At 48.0% G+C, this 20,922-nt stretch overlaps 1 protein-coding gene across 8 annotated transcripts in view; it reads left to right on the forward strand.

Annotated features, from left to right (window-relative positions):
- The window catches only part of NAV2 (neuron navigator 2), a 385,459-nt gene that overhangs the window by 226,824 nt on the left and 137,713 nt on the right, over window positions 1-20,922 (forward strand). For all 8 annotated transcript variants that reach the window (XM_034646084.1, XM_034646086.1, XM_034646085.1 and 5 more), the window contains 2 exons: window positions 4,206-4,314; window positions 6,455-6,844. In XM_034646084.1, the coding sequence (XP_034501975.1) occupies window positions 4,206-4,314; window positions 6,455-6,844 (499 nt within the window). The remainder of the gene's footprint in view (window positions 1-4,205; window positions 4,315-6,454; window positions 6,845-20,922) is intronic.

Genomic DNA, 20,922 nt, shown 5'->3' on the forward strand with positions numbered 1-20,922 from the left:
TTCCACATCGCACTTAAATTTCAGAGTGACAGATTACAGCCTGTGATCTTTCACCGTTTTTTTTCTTTCTCCATGTGTTTCCTTTGCATCAGGCCTGCACAGCCAAGGAAGAGCACAGAGAACCTGAGACGCTATAGTTGGTTTGGGGGACAGATCTGTGCAGCCAGTCTTGCACTCTGGTTTTCGTGAAGTCTGATGGCATGGGTCACTGATGGGAATTTTGTCCGTCCATCCGTCCATCCGTCCTTCCTTCCTTCCTCCCTTCCTTCTTTTCCTCCTTCCTTCTTTTCTTTTTTGCTGATGGGAATTTTTTTTTTTAAGATTTTTTATTTATTTGACAGAGATAGAGACAGCCAGCTAGAGAGGGAACACAAGCAGGGGGAGTGGGAGAGGAAGAAGCAGGCTCATAGCAGAAGAGCCTGATGTGGGGCTCGATCCCAGAACGCCGGGATCACGCCCTGAGCTGAAGGCAGACACTTAACCGCTGTGCCACCCAGGCGCCCCTGCTGATGGGAATTTCTTAATCAGAGTGGCTTATCTTTACATTCAAGCAGTAGAAATCAAATGTGTGACTGTACTGTCAATTATTTTATGGAGACAATGAGTAGTACAAGGTTAAATTAACTTATCCACAGCGGATCCCTTGAAATGACAATGAATAGTAGGTGTATTTAGAAATGGCTATTTAGGGGGCATCTGGGTGGCTCAGTCACTTGAGTGTCCGACTCTTGATATCAGCTCAGGTCATGATTTCAGGGTCATGAGATCGAACCCCTCACTGGTCTCCATGCTCACTTGCTCGCTCTCTCTCAAAAAAAAGGGGGTGGGGGAGGAAAAAAAAAAAAGAAATGGACAATGGACATTTAGGAGACACTTGACCAATTGCTTTGTTCTTCCCCTCCTTTATGTGGGGAATTAGGTGGATTTTCCCATGGTGCTTTGTCATTTGCATAGCATTACAGCTGAGACCTGCATCTTGGGTGGTAGAGTTAGAAGGGCGCGCACACACCTGTTTATTCTCCAATCCATGAATCCCTCCCGTCCATCACTGATGAAATGTCTTTCAGTCTCTGCTTGAATATTTGTGCCAGGAAGTTACTCCTTCATAAGGCAGCCCTTCCATTTGTTGTTGACCTTAGTAACAGAATTCTTTATTATTTTGTTTCTAATCACTCTCCTGTGATCAGATATAAGCCATCTAGATGTAATCCGGCTCTTGTAGCTCATAGATAATTTCCGCTCTTTGCCATACAACAGCTTCTTCCTTAAGCCTCCTTCCTCCAAGTGAAAATCCCAGGTTCCTTCCATGTTCCTCTCATAACACCCTGACATCCTCCAAACTCAGCTCTACCTGATCAGAACGTGGTGTCCTCTCCATCATGACCAGTGGTCCGAGGGAGGCTGACCTTGCAAATACAGGAGAGCTGCAGAGAGCCACTGCGTAGCCTAAGATCCCTGTATATGGGCAGAAGGAGCCTCTCTTTCCACCGGAAAACGGTTGTGTTCTTGTTTTGTTGGGTCTGTGAGTTGGTAGAGGAATCTTACATCATCCGAGGAGGCAGAACTGGCAATTCAGACTGTGATCACCCGAGCAAGGCGGCTGGGTCCCTGGTTTGCCTTTCTGCATTGCTCTTAGAATCTGGTACGTGTAGAGCTCTGAGGGGAGCAGACATTTCCCAGCAGAAACCCCCCACATACCCCACCTCGGGGAAACAGGAAACTCAACTCCAGCAAGCCTTCGTTTTGTGCCACTGATATCGTATATATCTTCATTTGATCCTCCGACTGACCCTTTCAAGGAGGGTTTTATCCCCCTTTTAGAGATGGCATTTGGAAAGATAAGTGACTTACTCAAAGTCAAGGGGCTAATCAGCAACAGTGCCAGATTCAAGCCTTTATCTGTCAAAATGCAGAGAGTCTCTGCTTTTTCTTTAACCCTACATTTTTGGACAATAAATATGTCTCAGGCATTAACCAAACATTTTATACAATAAAGATGTCTCAGGCATCTATAGATTTGTGTGACAGTTACGAAGAGTAAGGGTGAGATACCATCCCATGTCAAAGATCTTTGAATTTCTAAAGGAGAGTTAGCAGACGAACATGTCAATTAGGAGAGACTTGAAGAAATAAGTATAATTATTATGCTTTGGTATGTGATTAATTAATTAATTTGAAGCCACGTGCCTAGACTTAGCTTTGATAAATGTGTACTGTAGGGCCTAGAGCTGTCCAAAGGGTCAGTACGTTTTTGGCCTTCTTACATAGATAGAATGTGGCCAAACTGACAGCAAAAGATATTTACCTGATGGCCCCAGGAGAAAGATGCAGTTACATTCTTCTAGCACCACTCGGGGAAGGTGAGTAAACATTCATCACTGCTTTCTTTTCAAAACACATGTGTATATATATTTTTAAAGAATCGGGTGGGAAATGCAAGCTGGACCACTTTTCAGATAAGGGAAAAATGCCTTCCAACTTTCTCTTGGTTCAAAAGGGGGAGAAAATTGAAAACACTTGGCATTTTCAAGGACAAGAGAGTTGGCTAGAGCCAGTTTCCTCCATAAAATCACACATCTATCATTCGGTCCATCTGCCAGCCTCCAGGCACTGCCATGTCCGCAGCAACCTATGGAAGCTGGTCTATCTCAGATGAAAGTCAATGCGGTGACATTGCTTAGCTGCCTGTTGCCTTATCAGTGACGGCCGCTGGGAGTTCTACTTGGTGTCCGATGTAAATCCTCCTCGCTCCTGCCCGTGTGTGCTGTGTCCTCTGTGGAGATTTCTTTAGAAATGTTGCTCCACGCTTGAGATAGTCACAGGCTTTTAAGGAGCAGGTGGCTCTGCGGTCTTCTCAGCCCTCCCCAGAGTTATTCTGAGGGAAAGACTCTTGCTTCCTTTCATCGTTCTTGGAGGGATTCCCCATCTCCTCTGTGCCGTGTCAGCCCAAACCAAGCGGAATAGCCAGAGAACCTAGAGCAAGGCTACTCTTGAGGACACGTGGTTTCCCAGCTTGTGTGTGACCTGTTTTTTCTTTTCTTTTTTTTTTTTAATGATTTTTTATTATATTATGTTAGTCACCATACAGTACATCCCCGGATTCCGATGTAAAGTTCGATGCTCCATTAGTTGTGTATAACACCCAGTGCACCATGCAATACGTGCCCTCCTTACTACCCATCACCAGCCTATCCCATTCCCTCACCCCCCTCCCCTCTGAAGTCCTCAGTTTGTTTCTCATAGTCCATAGTCTCTCATGTTTCATTCCCCCTTCTGATTACCCCCCCTTTCTTTATCCCTTTCTTCCCCTACCGATCGTCCTAGTTCTTATGTTCCATAGATGAGAGAAATCATATGATAATTGTCTTTCTCTGCTTGACCTGTTTTTTCTGGTACACTTGTGCCAGCTTGACCTCTGCCTGGCCTGGTGTCCTGCAGAAAATCTTGCCCCAAGAATAGAAGTATCTTGTTCCCCCGAAGAGAAGCCATCAATCCCTCGATGGCTTCCCGCTCTGCAGCGCCAGCGGGCATGAGTCAGGGCTTGCGGTGGGCACTGCGCTCAGGCATCTCGAGACCCCATCCCATCTAATCTCTACCCCTGTCCTCTGAGGTCGGTGCTGTTACTGTCCTCATTTGAAAACTCTGGCATCAGAAGGCTAGAGAGGGTCAGCACCTTCCCCCCAACCCCACGGCCGGTGAGTTAGAGAGACCAGACTTTGAGATGACGCAGTAAATCTAACAGAAAGAGGCAGACCTCTCCCTGTAGAAGTATTTGTGATTAATAAGTAAAGATCTTTTAGCCACTGTGCAAGTTCTGTTTACGAAGTAGGGCTGGTAGAGAGCAGGGGGTTATCACCAGTGGGTGAGAAGATAAACTGCCTCACCTGCTTTGAGTGTGCAGAAGATGATTCGTGGGAAGGCTCAGCCCTAACTTGCATGTGTCTTTATTGGAGACCGTTTGAAATGTATTTACCCCTCATGCGAGGTGCCTCGCTTCTCCTACAAGCTAGACTTGGCCTTTTTCAGGAGGGACCTGGAGGGGAAAGAAAGACTTCTCTCCTTGGATTTAACAACTTCCTTTGGGCGTCCATCCATCCATTTGTTCTCAAATCCTTAAGCGCCTCTCGGTGAGCGTGGAACATGGTGGGTTTCACGGAGCTCATGATCAATCAGAGAATTAAAAGTCTTAACCTCCATCTTTCCAGGAGAAGACCCTGAGGCTCGGCGACTGCGGACCGTGAAGAACATCGCCGACCTGCGGCAGAATCTGGAGGAGACCATGTCTAGTTTACGGGGGACTCAGGTCACACACAGGTATCTGCAGCGTGAATTTCTTTCCTTTCCTTTCCTTTCNTTTTCTTTTTTTTTTTTTTTTTTTTTTTTAGATTTTATTTAATTATTTGACAGAGAGGAGAGAGAGAGCACAAGCAGGCAGAGTGGCAGGCAGAGGGAGAAGCGGGCTGTCCGCTGAGCAAGGAACCTGATGAGGGGCTCGATCCCAGGACCCTGAGATCATGACCTGAACTGAAGGCAGACCCTTAACCGACTTGAGCCACCCAGGTGCTCCTGCAGCATGAATTTCTTACCGAACTGCAGGCAACTTGATTTTCATGCAGCTTCTCCTGTGTGTGTTCATGCCACTAGCAAAGTGACTCAGCAATAATGGAATAAATAACTTTGATTCCCCAGGTGTGCTGGAATTCACAGGGAGTGCCATGCGATGTGCAGAAGAGAAATGTAAGGAGCAAAAATGAGTGTAGACTGGTTCCTCTCCGAAGCACACGGTTGCTAAATCCATTCGACAGAGGATATTGTGGACCAGTTCCATTTACATTTCGCTTTACTTGCATTTTCCAAGCCTGTATTGTGCTGTGAAAATGAGCAGGTGAACTATATTTGACCTGTGTGATAAAGTGAATAACTTGAATTCCTACCCGGCCTTCTGATACACAGTGCTCTATAATGTTGTTAGTCATGCCCGTGTATAAAACACGTAAGGAAATATTTATAAAAACTTATGATCGTGTTTAAACTATGATTTAGTTGGATGAAATCTAGGATTACATTGGAAACATCCATCAGGTTGTTTGCATTGTTGAGCAAGAAGTGGAAGAGGATGCAACCCTCAGACACCCCTCGGTGGATTTTGGCAGAACCGAGCTTTATGGTTTGTGCTCGGGCTTTGATAATGAAGGGAAAGTCCTAGTTACCCCAGTGAACTCCCCAGGAGTCTCCTGTTCTCCGATTTCAGTCTCTTTGATAAATGAATAGAGCAAGGAGACAGCAGGGCTTCCCCACTCCCGGCGGCTTGGGGAGATCGGGGTGAAGCACTCTGGGTTCTATCTTAAATAAGGGGTCCCCAGTATGAGGAGAGTAAGGCCATTTCTAGGATGGAAGGGAAACAAAAAACAGTTGAGGCACCAAATTGATTCTTCCAGAGGACAGTCAACTTAGGGGGTGGTAGTGGGGTGCCCCCCACCAAACCTTCAGCTATGTGATGGCATGGAGCCAGCCGCTAGGCCCTGGGACTCTGTAATCAAGTATGAAACATCCTCCCCCACCCTAATCACCGAAACTGACTTGCTGGGGGATGCGACTGTTGGATGGCTTTCTTGGCATGAGCTAGGATGGTCATGATGACAGCTGGGAGACCTTTGGTGGCTTTTCTGCAAGAAAGACCCTCTCTGCCCACTCGGAGGACCCCAGTATGCTCCACGGAGGTACACTGACCAGCTTGCTTGGGACACAAGAACTGCAGGGCTGGAAAGAGTAGACTCAGGAGTCTTTCCAATGCCAGGGATGAGCTCAGTCTCCTGGCAGGTTCAGATCCTTGTAATTTAATTTATTCTGGACCTCAAGCCCGGGTATTTACTTCTCTCCCAGGCTTTCGCCCCCCCGAAGTTTAGGTGTCCTTTTGGAGAAAATGTGGGAGAAGCAAAAGTGTGGGGGAAAAGAGAGCTTTGAGTTAGAAAATCAGGGCTCTCCCCACCCGCTTGGTCCCATGGGAGCTGAGCACGTGACAGGTGACATTGGGAGCTCCAGAGTGGAAAGGGGAGCTGGCACACAGTGTGCAAGAAGGTGTGTGTGCCCATGGGTACATTATGCTCCCTCGTTATCATCAAGACATTTTCTCTTTCCTTTCTTGGGTTGGGAAGAAGATGCCAATAGGGAAGATCATTTTAACAAAAGGAATTGGTAGTGGCTAACTTGTACCATGTTCTAGGGGGAAAGTCTCTCCTGGGCATTTTCAGAGCGCTGTACAGACGTGCAGCTCTGTCTTTTCATCCTCACAAAGGAAGCATGCTGTGTGGTACATCAGTGGCTGTTATCTGATCCTATTTTATATATAGGAAATACTCCATAATTCTAAAAAAATTTGAAGAACCTGTAAATTGCAAAAGGGTACTACGCACCTGAGGGTCTGTCTAAGCCAAGGCTGGTTTTACGTTTTCAGCACATTGGAAACCACATTTGACACCAACGTCACCACGGAGATAAGCGGCCGCAGCATCCTCAGCTTGACCGGCAGACCCACTCCCCTGTCCTGGAGACTCGGCCAGTCCAGCCCTCGGCTCCAAGCAGGAGACGCCCCCTCCATGGGCAACGGGTACCCACCTCGAGCCAATGCCAGCCGGTTCATCAACACCGAGTCGGGCCGCTACATGTACTCCGCGCCTCTGAGGAGGCAGCTGGCCTCCAGGGGAAGCAGCGTGTGCCACGTGGACGTCTCAGACAAGGCAGGAGACGAGATAGACCTGGAAGGCATCAGCATGGACGCCCCCGGCTACATGAGTGATGGGGATGTTCTGAGCAAGAACATCCGGACGGATGACATCACCAGCGGGTGAGTACCTGGGGCTTCTCTCTTTTCCCAGAGCGGGAGGCGGCTTGACAGTTTCTCTTTTTTTGTAGGGCTTTGTTTAAGTTCTCTGACGGAGATCAAACTGTCTACTTCACTTTCTGCTCTGTCAAGGCTCTGTGGTATGGAGGGGAACTATGTGGTATGAGAGTCACCAGACGTGGGCTGCAGTCCAGACGTAGCCTGTAACTTGCTGGGGGGTCTAGCAAGGCTCCAGCAGCAGCCAGAGCGACAGTTGGTAACAAACCCATTGTGTTTGTCCTTTAAACCAAGCCTTGTACTTAAGATGGAATCCAGACTCTTTAGCATGGCCTCCCTGGTCCTGCGGGACTTAGCCCTCACCTTCCTCTCAGAGCTCCTCGTTCTCCACCCGCCGTGCTTCCTCTGCTGTGGCTGCTTCTTCTCTTCCTCGTTCTCATTAGGCTCTTAACTGGCTCCTGGGCTGTGCACTGTCTGCCTCGATTCTGTACCCCGACCTTTGCCTGGAGCCCTCCTTGACCATTCAGCTGTGAAATTATCCTGATGACGTGTCTCTCTTTTACTGTCTCCTGGACCCCTCCTGCTTACGCCACAAGAAGCACCACGAAGCAGGGACCTTGGCTGGCTTGTTCGCTGCCTTATCCCCAGTGCCCTCCATGTACAGGCGCTTAGAAATCATGCTGAATGAATGAACACCTGCGTCGATAGATGAAGGGACAAACCAGCCTCCCTGTGATCCATTTGCTTACACGTGAAGTTCGGGGGAGTAGTGAGATGGTGTCTAAGCCACACTGTGGCCGTGCGTGGCACGAGACGCGGCCGCCTCATTTTAGCTCCACTTCCAGGTCACTCTGGAAGCTGAAGGTCCCTCTGTTTACTTCACTTGCCTGACTTCTCCATCTGTTAGCCTCACTTGTACAGAAGTTCTCCACGGTCTTTTCCTCCTCTCCCTTTCTTGCGTTAAAATTGCGGGTAATAGAAATCGGGCAGAATAATCATACTGTTCCTTTCCACAAACAGAGTGATCAGGACCCCCAAGGGCGAGTCAATACTTTCGTAATTTTAATAATAGCTAATACTCCCACTGTGCGCAGAGCACCGGGCCAGGGCTTTATATACATTATCTCGTTCTGTTCTCACAGCAAGTGGGTGACCTCATAATTCCCATTTTATGGATGAGTAAACTGAGGCTCTGAAGGGTTAAATAATTTGCCCAATGTCCCAAAGTGATTAGGAGGCAGAGCCCAGGGTTTGTGGCTTCAAAGCCAGAGCCTGTTATTAAACCATCTTGCCTAATACTTCATTTCTACATTAAAATAACACAACTACTGGAGTGTATTTCAAAATTACTTTTGCTTAGGTTTTCCTGTCTGAGTAGCATGCTCTTTTATTCAGTGAAATCTCAGCTACAGAGGTTCTTTGGCTTTCTGGCTGTCACTTTTAGAACCATTTTGGGGAGGGAAACCTTGGAAGACAGGACCCACCAAACCCTTACTATGTGACAAATTTCTGCTTCCCAGAATGGCTGAGAACACTAATGGACTGGAAATGATCTGTGTAACTAAGAGCATCATTTTGTGTTTCTGGTTTTCCATAAGCACAAAAAATACTCATATATACCTATTACTAAAATTAAATTGCACATACTTTAACCTTTTTATTATTATTTGGAAGACTTTTGGTATCCAGCATGGCCTCAAGATTATCACCATCAATTCCCACTGTAATATTCTACCCAAATTTTTTTGTTATTTTGAGATTTTTTTAAACCTATAATAGTCAAGTCAGTCTTTTTTTTAATATTAAATCTCTTTATTAAGTTTTTGATACCCCATATCCACTTTACCAGTAAATCCCATCACCTCTTCCTTCAGATAAATTCAAAATCTACAGCAATTTCCCATTGTGGTTTAATGGTGAAAAATGGAATATTTTATCATGGTTCAAGGCATCATCATCTGTCACCCAGACCATTGCAACAATCTCCTATCTGGTTTGTTTCAAATCTTGTCCACTACAGTCTATTCTCCACAATGCCAGAGTGTTAAAGTGGGCCTTAAAAAGGCCCTACTCAAAACTTTCCAATGTTTTTTATTCCCATTCAGAATGTGCATTGGACTTTCCATTTTTGTCAGTCTTAATTAACTCAATAGATGGTGTCTGATCTTGATGCAGTATTAACCGTGTCCACAAGGTGGAGACAGTGAAACTTCAGTCCCCTGAACTTCAGTCCTGTCCCAGGGAGACATTCCGAGTCTTTCAGCTCTTCAGCCATAACTTCTATCCCTGCGAAACAGCACAAGTGTTTACATTTCAGTTCCTTCTTCGGGAAGCTTACACTTTGAGCAAGTGAGATACGCTCGGAGCAAGTGTAGATAAAAGTGCAGAAATGTAAGCAAACCACCCAATTTTTGAAATTGGAGAACTCTGGTCTGGTTTTTTTCCCCCATTTCTTTTAGTGTAGAACTCTACTTTCAAAATGAGGAAGGGGAAGCCGAAATGGCATCCGATTGCTCCTTTTAGTTGTAACTCTCTGGAACACAAGTTAGGTAGGACTCTACTCAATGGAAATGCATGTGAGCTTCTGCTTTGAGGCCACATTACCAGTTTGCCTTCATATGCCTTCATATGCTGAGTTCGGGGCAGATTCATGTCCTTCGTACTCATTTCTTTTCCCTCTTATACACATGGCAACATGGAGGTATTGAAGGACTGGACTGGACTCTTATTCTGTGCTTCAGGATCTGCTGAATAAGACATTTCACTGAAGCGGTTGATGTCAGATGGAGCCAGAGCCCTGCTCTGCCCTTTTCGAGCTCTGACATCAGGTCCATCCCTTCACTCCCCTAAGCCTTGCAGCACTGCAATTAATATGGTCTTTAACCTTCTACAATTAGATATTTCTCTTTGAGGTTGTATCCGATGAATGGCAAATATCTGATGAAGACAGAGTTGCAGACAAGGTCTAGATGTCTTATCAACCTCCAACATCCAGATACTTGGAAACAGCGAGATGATTAAAGTTTTCATCCAGATGCTTATTTGGCTTAGGGGAACAACCCTGATGTATGAGTAATATATAAATCCCTTTGGGGACTCTTTAAAGAAAGTTTTTGTGAAAGTTTATTATTTAGAATGCCTGACATGGAAGTTTAAGTTCTGGTTTCTGAAAACCTATGACCTGGGGTTTTTTAAAATGACACACTGTAGCCCAGCTTGGTATATAGCAGCTGTTTTTTTGCTGTTTCCAGTTCATTGTCTCCACTGGCTATGTGTGCACGTGCACCTGTGTGCGTCATTCAGTTAGTTCTCCCTAAGGTGGGCTGAAATTACTTTATTTCCATGGAGTTTTGCTAAGAACCTAACAGCAAATGCCTTTTGTCTTTTTGAGCGTGTATTTATTAAACTCTTCCATTGCACTTTGTACGTACTTGGCGTGTCTAAGTACTTTACAAGTTGTCTCTGGACCTTGCCACTTTTATTAGATTGATAAATTGGGCTTTGGCTGTACTTAATGGAAAAGAAATTAAAATAACAGATGAAGATCTCTCTTGCTAAGTTTTGATCTGTGAAGTCAGTCCGTTTACTGATCTTCTAAAAATTCAAAGTGCCATATGGTATAGAATAAAATTAAAAGGACAGACTTAGCATCCATATGTTTGGAAAGATGATTTTTTTTTTCTTTTCAAAAAGGAGGCACTGAGTTGTATCATGTTCCAAAGTATACATCCATTCCTGGAAAAAAAAAATGATCATTTAAATGTAACATCAGAAATTTTTCCAAGAACCTTTGATGGCTTCCCATGTCTTGTGGGAACAGTTCTCAACTGAACATGGGAGGCTTTTTATAGCCTTTTCGTCAGCTGCTCTCCCTGCCTCGCCCTGGCCACATCCCCCCTCACATGCCCCACACTTCCCACTGCTCTGGGCTACCTGCATGTGTAGAGTTTGATGCTTCAGGACGTGGCTCTTTCTCCATGGCATTCCTTTTGCCTCAAACCCATCTGACTGATCCTAAAAAATAGACGCCTCCTGAAAAATAATAATAAAAAAAACCCCTCGTCTGGGATGCCCTCCTGAACTCCCCGGCCTGAGTTACCTCGGTCTGTGTATTTCTGGTGGCCTTGGTTCACTCCCAACCTTATATGTGAACTTTTCACTTTGTGTGGGAAGTGTTAGAGAGGGGCTGGCTGGTGTTGGGGAGAGCAAACAGCCTTCAAAAGCAAACAGAGTTGAGATTTAATCCTGGCTCTGCCAAATGAACTGGGACAAGTTCTTAACCTTTGAGACTCAGCAATAGAACTTGAATAGTGCTTGGCAGAGTCCAGGATGCTCAAAGAACTGTCATGCACTCTGTGCTTGTGTCTGTCTGTCCCTCTCTGTCTTCCATCCAAGGTGGAGCTCTTGGAAGGTAGGCCATGCCCATTATTTTTCTAAACTCAGAGACTACAAGTAGGTATTGAATGACTATTTGTGCCTGGTCTGTTCTCCATGCCTACCCTCCCGGGACCTTGGGCTTATATAACTTGCTGCCACCAGCAGTGAAATGCAATGATTCTATCTACAGAACTTGGAGAAAATCAGCTTCACCTCTGTTGTCTTTTTGGTGCAATGCATAGCTCCATCTAGTGGCCAATATGGGTGGTTGGCTTGCTTTTAATTCTGTCTTCTCTTGGTTTAGGACTCAGGGCTGGTGTTATTCAGGCCTGAGGAAGGAGCAAACGCAGCAGCTGGTTTGTCTTTCAAATGCGGCTTGACTGCTAGTGTAGTGCGGGACAGAAAGCAGGGTGGTGAGCTAGGTGGTCTTCAGAGCTGGCTTCGCGATGGCTGCAGTCTTCCCTGTTCGGCATCGGGGATTTCTCCATCAACAGATAGTGTACGGGACTGGTGCCTGCTGGGGGACTCAGTTCTTCAGAAGCAGAGGAACCCAACCCTGCTGAATGACTTGTAGCTCCATAAATCCATCAGAGCGTGTCCTAGTTCAGGCTGTTCTAGCAAAATGCCATAGACGGGGAGACTTAAACACCAGACATTTATTTCTCACCGTTCTGGAGGCTGGAAGTCCAAGATCAGAGCACCAGCCTGGTTGGGTTCTGGAGAGTGCGCCCTTCCTGGTTTGCTGTGTCCTCACATGGCAGACAGAAGGGGCTTTGGTATGTCTTCCTCTTCTTACGGAGGACACTAATCCCATCGTGGGGGCCCCACCCTTTTCATGACCTCATTAAACCCACTCGCCTCCCTGAGGTCACTCAACATGTGAACCACATACAAACAGACGAATTGGAGAGGGTACAGCATTTCACCTGTAACAGGTGTTTCATGCTCGCACGCATCTTTTGCATGTGCAACACCTGTGCTTAGATCGCTTCGTCCATCATTGCTGCCAGCTCACCTCCTCCCGGAAGCTTTCTGTGATTCCATCCAAGCAGAGGTGGTGATTCTTTCCTCTGGACTTGACTTACCCATAATAGTCCTGATAGCACTACATCGGAGTTATTATAAATATGTGTGTGTGTGTGTGTATAAAAAACAAGGCACCCATACAAAATATTTTTGGACTGTTTCAGTGTGTTCACCGTGAAGAAGGTACAGAGCCTGTACCTGTCACAGGCTTTTAAAGGTTAGAGTCACATCTTCATGGGCTGGCACAGTGCCTGTCCTGTAGTACGTAGTACACAGTCGATAAGTATTTGTTGAACGAATGCTGCCGCTGACCATCAGCAAAGCCAGCCCAGTCACGTGTGCTGAAGACGGAAGCCCCTGGAGCTTAAGGCCCAGCCACGTGGTCTGTCCTGTCTGTGGCCTTGTCTTGTGCTGCCTGATTATTCCACAGCTTTGACCTCTCTATCACAGTGAGCTGGACATGGACGGCGCAGGAAAAGGGAGACGGCCCAGAACATGTGGGCCATGTGCCGGGGTGTGAAGGTGGAGGTACCCCTGTTCTACTTTCCCTTCCTCATTGATCGTCATGGACAGATGGGGGAGATATTCTCACCAGGTCAGCGTCGATCACCGCAGCTGGCACCATGAGTCAAAAGGCGGCACCAATGACATGAAAGGCTCTTTCTTATCTGGTAGATGTTTCTCATGGTCTTTCCAGGCCAGACCTGAAGTGACCTTGCTAGACTGTTGTTCCTGGCAAACTGGTAGGAGAGGAAGCCAAAATACTCCTTAGAGCCAAAACGTGCCCTGGGGCCAAGATAAATGATTTTAGGTGAGGCTGACCTCAAAGGCCCTGGGTCATGGCAGGGTGTGGCAGGCCCTTCTGGGATGTGAAAAGGATGAGCTCTTCTCTCTCCAGGTTGGTCGCTTTGCAATGATCTTGCGTCGTAGGGCTCTTCGAAGGCTTGGGAAGACCAGGTTGCCGGTCAGCCACTGGGCAGGTCCGGCTGGTGTTAGAAGGGTTGTGCTCTTGGAAATGTAACGACTCAGCACTGTAGGCAGATCAGTCCTTAAGGCCTTGGGCAAGTCACTTGTCCCCAATGCACCGTCATCTTCTTAATGTGCACGCACCCCCGTGTGCGTGCGCACACACATTTAAAAACTACAGTGGGGCTCCAGTATGAGGCCACAAGCCCCAGGGAGCCCAGTAGGCTGTTGATGGAGCTGGGCCGGGTCCCAGTGTGGGGGTCTTTCCATTCCTCTCTGCTTCCCTCAGCGTTTCCTCGCTGACAGGTCTTCATGGTATATGAATTCACAGAAACTGTAAATACTTTTCCCTGTCTGATACTTTCCCTGGTGTTAAATATCCCAGGCAAGTCCAGTGACCTCTGTTTTCATAAGAAACTCTCTTTAGAGTACGCGAGCACAGAGTGTGGCATGGGGGGCAGGATCGATTTTCCCAAGTGTTACAGAACAAGTGACAGCTTTCCCCACGTGCTTGTGAGGTCATCTGACGGCGGTGGTTTGACGGATTGATGGCTCTGGCTACCCATACCGGTTGTCCCTGGTGGCCGGGGATGTACCCGCTGTGCGCTTCTTCCATCCGCAGTCGACCCCTTGATTTACTGAGTGTGGGAAATCCATCAGCCCTTATCGGCCGCTGGGTAAGCAGTTTTATCAGAGAAGAAAGAACAATCGAGCTGACAGCAGGCTGAAAGTAGAGAAATCCCTCAGCATTCCCCAGCCTACTTCAGCCACTGTGGGTGACGATAGATTGAGCGGGCAGAGACCAGGATTAAGAAAAGATTTACTGGGAACAGCTCCATGCAATGACGTGTGGTCCAATTTCGGCATGGGCAGCCTAAACTGCCACTCGTAACTAATAGCAAATGTTGACCTGGTAATTTATGGGAAAGAGAGGGGAGAGGGCTTGTCTTGTCTTCTCAGGAAACCAGGCCCTGACTTCTTGAGAATTTCCTAGCTTGCTTTGGGATTTGAATCCCTTCCTACCTCTCCCCTCACCCCCTTCCCTCCAGCTTCCTGCAGGGAAGGAGAGGGAAAAAGGAACAAAAATGGGTGCTTTGGGAGGAGAAAGCCATATCTCAGGCCTCCTTGGAGGGTCCTTAGAGGCTCTCTGACCACCTGTTATCCCACTCGTACCAACACAGGTCCTGGAACTTCTCAAAGCATGGGCTCTCGTGGAGTTGGAAACTGGAACGCCCCCATTGGCCTGCCTTCTGAGAGGCTCTGGGTAAAAGGCAGTAAAATTCCATTTGAATGCTTACTGAGTTTATTCTGTATTAGAGACCGTGCTAAAGGTGATAGGTCAAGAGACATGAACAAGACCCAGTCCCCTAGATCTTTCCATCACGGAGGGAAGCTCGTGGCACGGGGAAGTGCAGTGGTCATTAGACGGAGAACTCTGGAGAGCGGTGGGGAGGCAGTGAGCTCTGTGGGGACCACTAATGGGGAATACAGAGTGGACTGTGAGGTAGGGGCAGAGGGCGGCGTATAGGCTGCGGAGCCCCGCCTGGATTCCGTGGCTGGCTGCACCACTCTTTGACGTGTGTCCTGAGCAGCTGGTTGGTTTCCCGCGCCTCTCCCTCAGCGGTGTCATGTGGCTTCACTGAGATCGTGTACCAGCAGGACACCCAGAGAATGTTCACTACCTTAGCGCCTAGCGTCTGTGGCACCTTCACGACATGTGAGCTGGGCCTTGAAGGGTAAACGAGCAGCCAGACCAAGGTCAAGAGCAAGGGCATGAAGACATATGGGTATGGGTGTGTTTTTATGATGGGTTAGAGATTGAAGACAGGAGGGGGTGGGCTCTGGTCGAAAGCTGTGAGAGTCCAGAGAGCAGTGACTCTGGATAAGGGCTCTGGGTAAGGACAAGCCTGGGGAACAGACATGCACAAAGGTCAGAGAGACTTCACACTGAATTCAGCCTGCTGCAGGGGCCAGTTTGGCAAAGGGCACGGAGGTGCCGGGAGAACTTCCAGGTTTGGGCCCGTGCCAGAAGTGGCTGGGAAAGAGTTGACATTTGTCCTCAGCACCCTCCATCCTAGATTTCCCTCTTGCCTGTGGGCACCCACCCAGGGCCCACACATTGCGTCAGCCTCCAAACCAGCTCCAAAGCAGGGCTGGCTGAGTGTTTGAGCAGAGTATGTGGCAGCCTACAGAATGCACCTCTGGGGGCGTTAGGGAAACTCCAGCCCCACAGCCTTCCAATCCTTGCCCTGAAATAGCTCAGGGCCCAGTGGGGAAGAGTGCCCTGTTGGTCAACACTTAATTCTAACCCAAGGCAAGTGGTGATCAGTGTTAGCATTGGGAAGCAAACTAGGGGGGCTCCAAGTCCGATCGGAGAATAGAGCAGGCCCTGTAGGGGTCTTTTATGTTCTCACTTTATCCTTCTGGGAAGCCAGCTTTTCTCATCTGCAAATGAGAATCATCATGCCCAGAGCTGCCGTGGATGGAATGAGGTAATGCATGAAGAATGCTGGTATGGTGTCTGGGCATTGCGGATCCTTCCGGATCGTCCTCTTAGTAACGATGATGTCGCTAAGGTTCAGTGGGACAGGATGTACATATAATTCCTAGTTCAGTGCCTGGTGCAGAGTGACAGTGTTCACTGTGTTCCATTCTCTTCTATCCTTACCCATCCTCAAACCCCGGGAGACATCTCACAGCGCATGGGGTTTGGGGCGAGACCATAACTGATAGTCATGTGGGAAATGTGAATACCCCTAAACATCCCTGCCGACAACCGGTGTGCCAGGTTAGAGCACACTGCTGAGATGAATCAGGTGAGCAAGGCACTCCTTCCTCTCCCTGCCACCATGCGGACTGTCTGCTACCTTGTCGGAACAGACTTCCTGCCCCGCCAGGCTCTTCGTCGGTAAGCAGCATCAACAAAACACACGGCAGCATGTAGGTATTACTCAGATTGGCGCCAGGTGTTTAACCGAGGGAACTTACACCTTGGGTCCATTAATCAGCGCTACGGAGAGACTGTATTTTTCTCAAGTTGACAAATACTTAGCAAGTGCTGCCTTCTTCCTAGGGTGCGCTCTGGGGTATGAGCGACACGGTTTGTCCTCAGGGCCGGACCATTGGGTACTCCATATTTGGGAGACTCACTTTTGATCCTTGTAGGTCCTTCTCAGGGTAAACCTGGGACCCATGAGCTCACATTCACCGAGGGTACTTACACGAAGAGGAGGAATATACTCCAACTCTATAGCTCTTGGTAGATGCCAGAGAACAGAGGATGACACGTGGGGCATTTTTTCTGAATTGCTGAGTCTTGACACATATTCCCCAGACTCGGACTTTATCTGATATTGTCATTTTACTATTAAGGAAAACGAAGACCCAAGAGGATCTTGTTACTTAATTGCTTTAAGCCCATGGAGGAGATGGAAAAATGGCCTAATATCTTGTTGTTTCTCTCCCTTGGTGTGCTGGAATTTCAGTGTGACTTTGGCGTCTTTGTTGCTTTGCTATAGTTGAATATTCGGTCCTGCATCCTTCAGGACGCCCCCCCCTTGCCGACATGCACTGGTCTGCAGGCCTCCCATGTACCTTGAATGGAGAGCAGCCAGGAGTCACAGAGAGACCCAAAGGTCCCCTCGTGTTCCTGTTAGGCTTTTGTGTAGCTCTCATCTAGAAAACACAGTCCATGTTTATTTTTATCTTAAAGCATATAGATCACTGAAAATACCCTTCCCAGTTTGTTTTCAAGGGTCAGCAGCTACGGAGTGGCTCAATAGATTTATGATGGTGGGGTTGGAGAAGACGAAGTTCGAGTTGAGGTGAATATGAAAAGAAACATTTGGATGAGAGCTTGGGAGTATTTTGGCCCTGAGACAGTAAGCCCATGTTGAAAGACTCAGAAAAAAAAAAAGTTGGGGGGGCATATGTGCCTTTACTCAGATCAAGATAAGAAACTGACATTTTCTTGGGAATTCACGATCCTCTCACCCTGCTGCTCTGGGGCCTTGGTAAGATTTGGAAGACACTTCGGACTTTGGACTCAGAGGACCTGACTTCATACTCTTTGCTTGCCAGCTGTGTGACCTCGGGGAGGTTGCTTCCTTTTCTGAGCTTCTTCCCATCTTTAGTAGCCTACTTTTTAGGTGTGTGGTGGGAAAGAGAGAGAGAGTGTGTGTGTGTGTGTCTATGTGTGTATGTGTGTCAAGTATTTGACACACAGAAGGGGAGTTCCCTTTACCCTTCTCAGACTACCTGCATTTATTCACCTTACTCGTTTTTTTTCCCTACTGAGAATATTCACTAAGATGATCTCCTGCCGTTTCTTACCCTTGAGTGCAGTGGTCACATGTCTGCTCGCTGTGTCAGAGTTGATCCGTGTATTCGTGTATTCGTGTTCTCCAGAACAAAAGTCGATGTGGCAGTTCAAGGCCAAAGGTAGCCTGGAGGAAGAAATTCCTCCTCCTTGAGGACTATCAGCCTTTATATCTCTTTTTTCAACTGCTTGGATGAGGCATGCCGCCATTATGGAGGGTAATCTGCTTTATTGGAAGTCTCCTGGTTTCCATGTTCATCCTCCCCTAAGAAGTACCTTCACAGCAACGTCTCATCTAGCGTTTGCCCCAATATCTGATATCATGGTCCAGGCAGGTTGATGTATAAATTAACCACAGTGTACAAGCAGGCCTTGTAGGATCAGTGGGAGTGAGTCATCTGGGGCAGGAGGCAGCTACCTGTGGCCCAGAGACAAAGAGCAACATGTCAGCTTATAAAAACACCTGTGAGGACTTGAGGCTAATGCATCCTGCCTTGGATATGACCACAAATCAAGGGTGTGTGCACGCCTTGGGAGAATGAGTGCATCCCTTCTAGAATCCCCAGGGTCCTGATAAGAAATCTCCCTGAGAAATGGAGGGTTTGATCTTTTCTCTTAATCCTGCAATTACTGTGGGGTGAGACCGATGCCCTGGCATGGACACTTCTGGAGGGCTGATCGTTTTTGAGTGAAACAAGATTTCAAGTCTAAGGAGAGGCTCAAGTCTGTCTCCAGAGTCTTCCAGCTATAAATCAAGCCCGCATTCACTTCCCGATCTTGGGACAAGTGGGAGAAGGGCGTCTGTGGTTCTCTGCTGCGTCACATGGTCCAGGTCCCAATTCCCAGAGCTTGGAGCTTGGAACTGCCCAGTCGTCTGTTTTGAAATGAGAAATCTCACATACTTGAGCAGTAAAGTTTAAAGGGTAAAGTCAGCTCAAGTTGTCGGAAACATGGGACAGAAACAATGTGGTGTTGGCTCTGCAGAGAAGGGGGCAGGCCAGAGAAATGGCCTCACGGTGCCCACTAACACGTGTCTATTTGCCAGCCCTGCAGCGGTGGAACAGAAATTCATAAAAGCTACACTGCATTTGCGGCTCTTTTATGTGCTGGGTACTGTGTTGAGCTCTTTCCATGCCTTGTCTCACTTGTTCTTCACATCAGTGCTTTGGGAGAGAGGCTGTTTTTCATCCTCTTTCTACAGTGAGGGAGACCAAACCCAGAGAGGCTAAGTGTCTTGAACTGCTCACATGGGTAGTCACTACTGGAACTAGGTATTTGATCGGAGTGAATTCAAAGCCTATGTCCCAAGAACTCTGCAGTATGGCTTTTCAGTGTCGCTAGATGCCACGCTCTGAACAGACGGAAAGCAAGACCAAAAAAGAACCGTGGGCACCCTCGGGGCATTGGAAGCTCCGACACCCGCCCTGTGCCACATCAGGGAGCGAGAGAGAGAGAGATGGAAGATGGGGTTCAGGGGGGTCAGGCTCAGGGTGCTGGGTGGCATGGAAACTTGCAGATGCTGGCAGATGCTCCAGCAAGAACCATGGAGCTGGCTGGGGCAGGGGCGAAGGCAGATACCTTTCTTTGCCTCCAAAGCATTATTACGTGTTTCATTTCCAGTCAATGTCACAGGCCCCTACGGAAGCATTGGAAACACTTGTGTCAACATTCCCCAGGTGCCTGTGCAGAAAGTGAATGGGGGCAACACTGATTCTGTGCATTGGAAAGGAAGAACTGAGGAGGTGGTCAGAGGCAGGAAGGTTCAGAGCTGGAGTCCGTTTTGCACAGTGATCTCCTGAAGCACCTCGCCACTCTATGGTTTCCTACTGTTAGAGCTCACGCATGTGGGCATTTCACTCACCTACCCTTTCCAGCCTTTGTCAGTGTGATACCCAAATTCGTCCAAGGAAATTCTCCTCCTGTGGCCCCCCACCCACTGCAAACCCAAACAAAACACACAATTACAAACTCCTTGCCACCCGGAGACCTCAGAACCACGCACAGCAAGGTAGAGCTTTATTAATCGAGGGACTTTTGCCTTACTCTGTAGGAGTTGTTAATTAAAAGCACTCAACCATTGAGTTGGGAGAGAGGAAGGGAGATGAAGCTGGGGGACAGCTCACACACTGGCTTTCCTCCTTTGCAGGCTGTGTAGCTATTTTAGAAGCTGACACAGACTTTACGGTTGAATAAACCATTCGCCAGAGATGTGTGTGAGGTTCCCTGGGAACAACTTTCACTCACTTCCCTGCAGCCGGGCCCTCTGGGTACAAAGAGCCTGTCTAGCCTCTGACCCAGTATGCATAATAATTAATAATCATGATCATTGTGGGGCGCCTGGGTGGCTCAGTCGGTGAAGCGTCTGCCTTCAGCTCAGGTCATGATCCCGGGTCCTGGGATCGAGCCCTGCATTGGGCTCTCTGCTCAGTGGGGAACCTGCTTCTCCCTCTCCCTCTCCCCTTGCTCATGCTCACACTCAGTTTCTCGCTCAAGTCAATAAAGTCTTCAAAAAAAAATAATCGTGATAACAAGAGCAGCTACCACTCAGGGAGAATTTCTGAATGCCAGGCAGCGTGCAGCACTTTCTATGCATCGTCTCATGTCACCTTCGCGGTAGTCCATGTGCTCTTCTTCCCATCCCCCTGAGGAGGAAGTGGGGCCTTAAAGGGCATCAGTAACAAGCCCAAGGTCACCGAGCTGGTGAATTCGGAAGTCCAGACTCAGAGGCACACAGTCCGACTGGGAGCAGGAAGGCAGTCAGGTGTTCCAGGCTTTTCACTGGAGCCACGTAAATGTGTCGGAAATCTAACTCCTCTTCTTCCCCTGACCCTGTTTCTCCTCCCATGTTTCCACATCCATTGCCTGCAACAGCCGGAACCCAGAAGGAATCTCAGGCTCTTCAGTTCCTCGTTGCTGGAAGCCCAGTGGCTGAGCGTGGTGGCTTCTCTCTACAGCATCTCATGCCACTGTTCTCTCTGCCTCCCAGCTCCTGCTTCTCCCCACGCATCCCTTCGTCGCTTTCCTTACCTCTGACTTCAAGGCCCATCCAACAAATCCATGCTACACTTGAGTGGGAAAAATCTTTCTAGGGCACGTGTCTGACAACATTGCCACCTGCGTAGAACTCCTCAATGGCTCCACATGCCTGCTGGGGAGACTCAGTGGGCTAATTTCTTTTCTTTTCTTTTCTTTTTTAAGATTTTTTTATTTCTTTCTCAGAGAGAGAGAGAGAGGGAGCACAAGCAGGGGGAGTGTCAGGCAGAGGGAGAGAAACAGGCTCCCCACTGAGCAAGGAGCCCAATGCAGGACTTGATTGTAGGACCCTGGGATCACGACCTGAGCTGAAGGCAGATGCTAAACTGAGCCACCCAGGTGTCCCGGTGGGTTAGTTTCTGTT

The sequence above is a fragment of the Ailuropoda melanoleuca genome, chromosome 16, assembly GCF_002007445.2.
Source record: "Ailuropoda melanoleuca isolate Jingjing chromosome 16, ASM200744v2, whole genome shotgun sequence".
Lineage (NCBI taxonomy): Eukaryota > Metazoa > Chordata > Mammalia > Carnivora > Ursidae > Ailuropoda > Ailuropoda melanoleuca.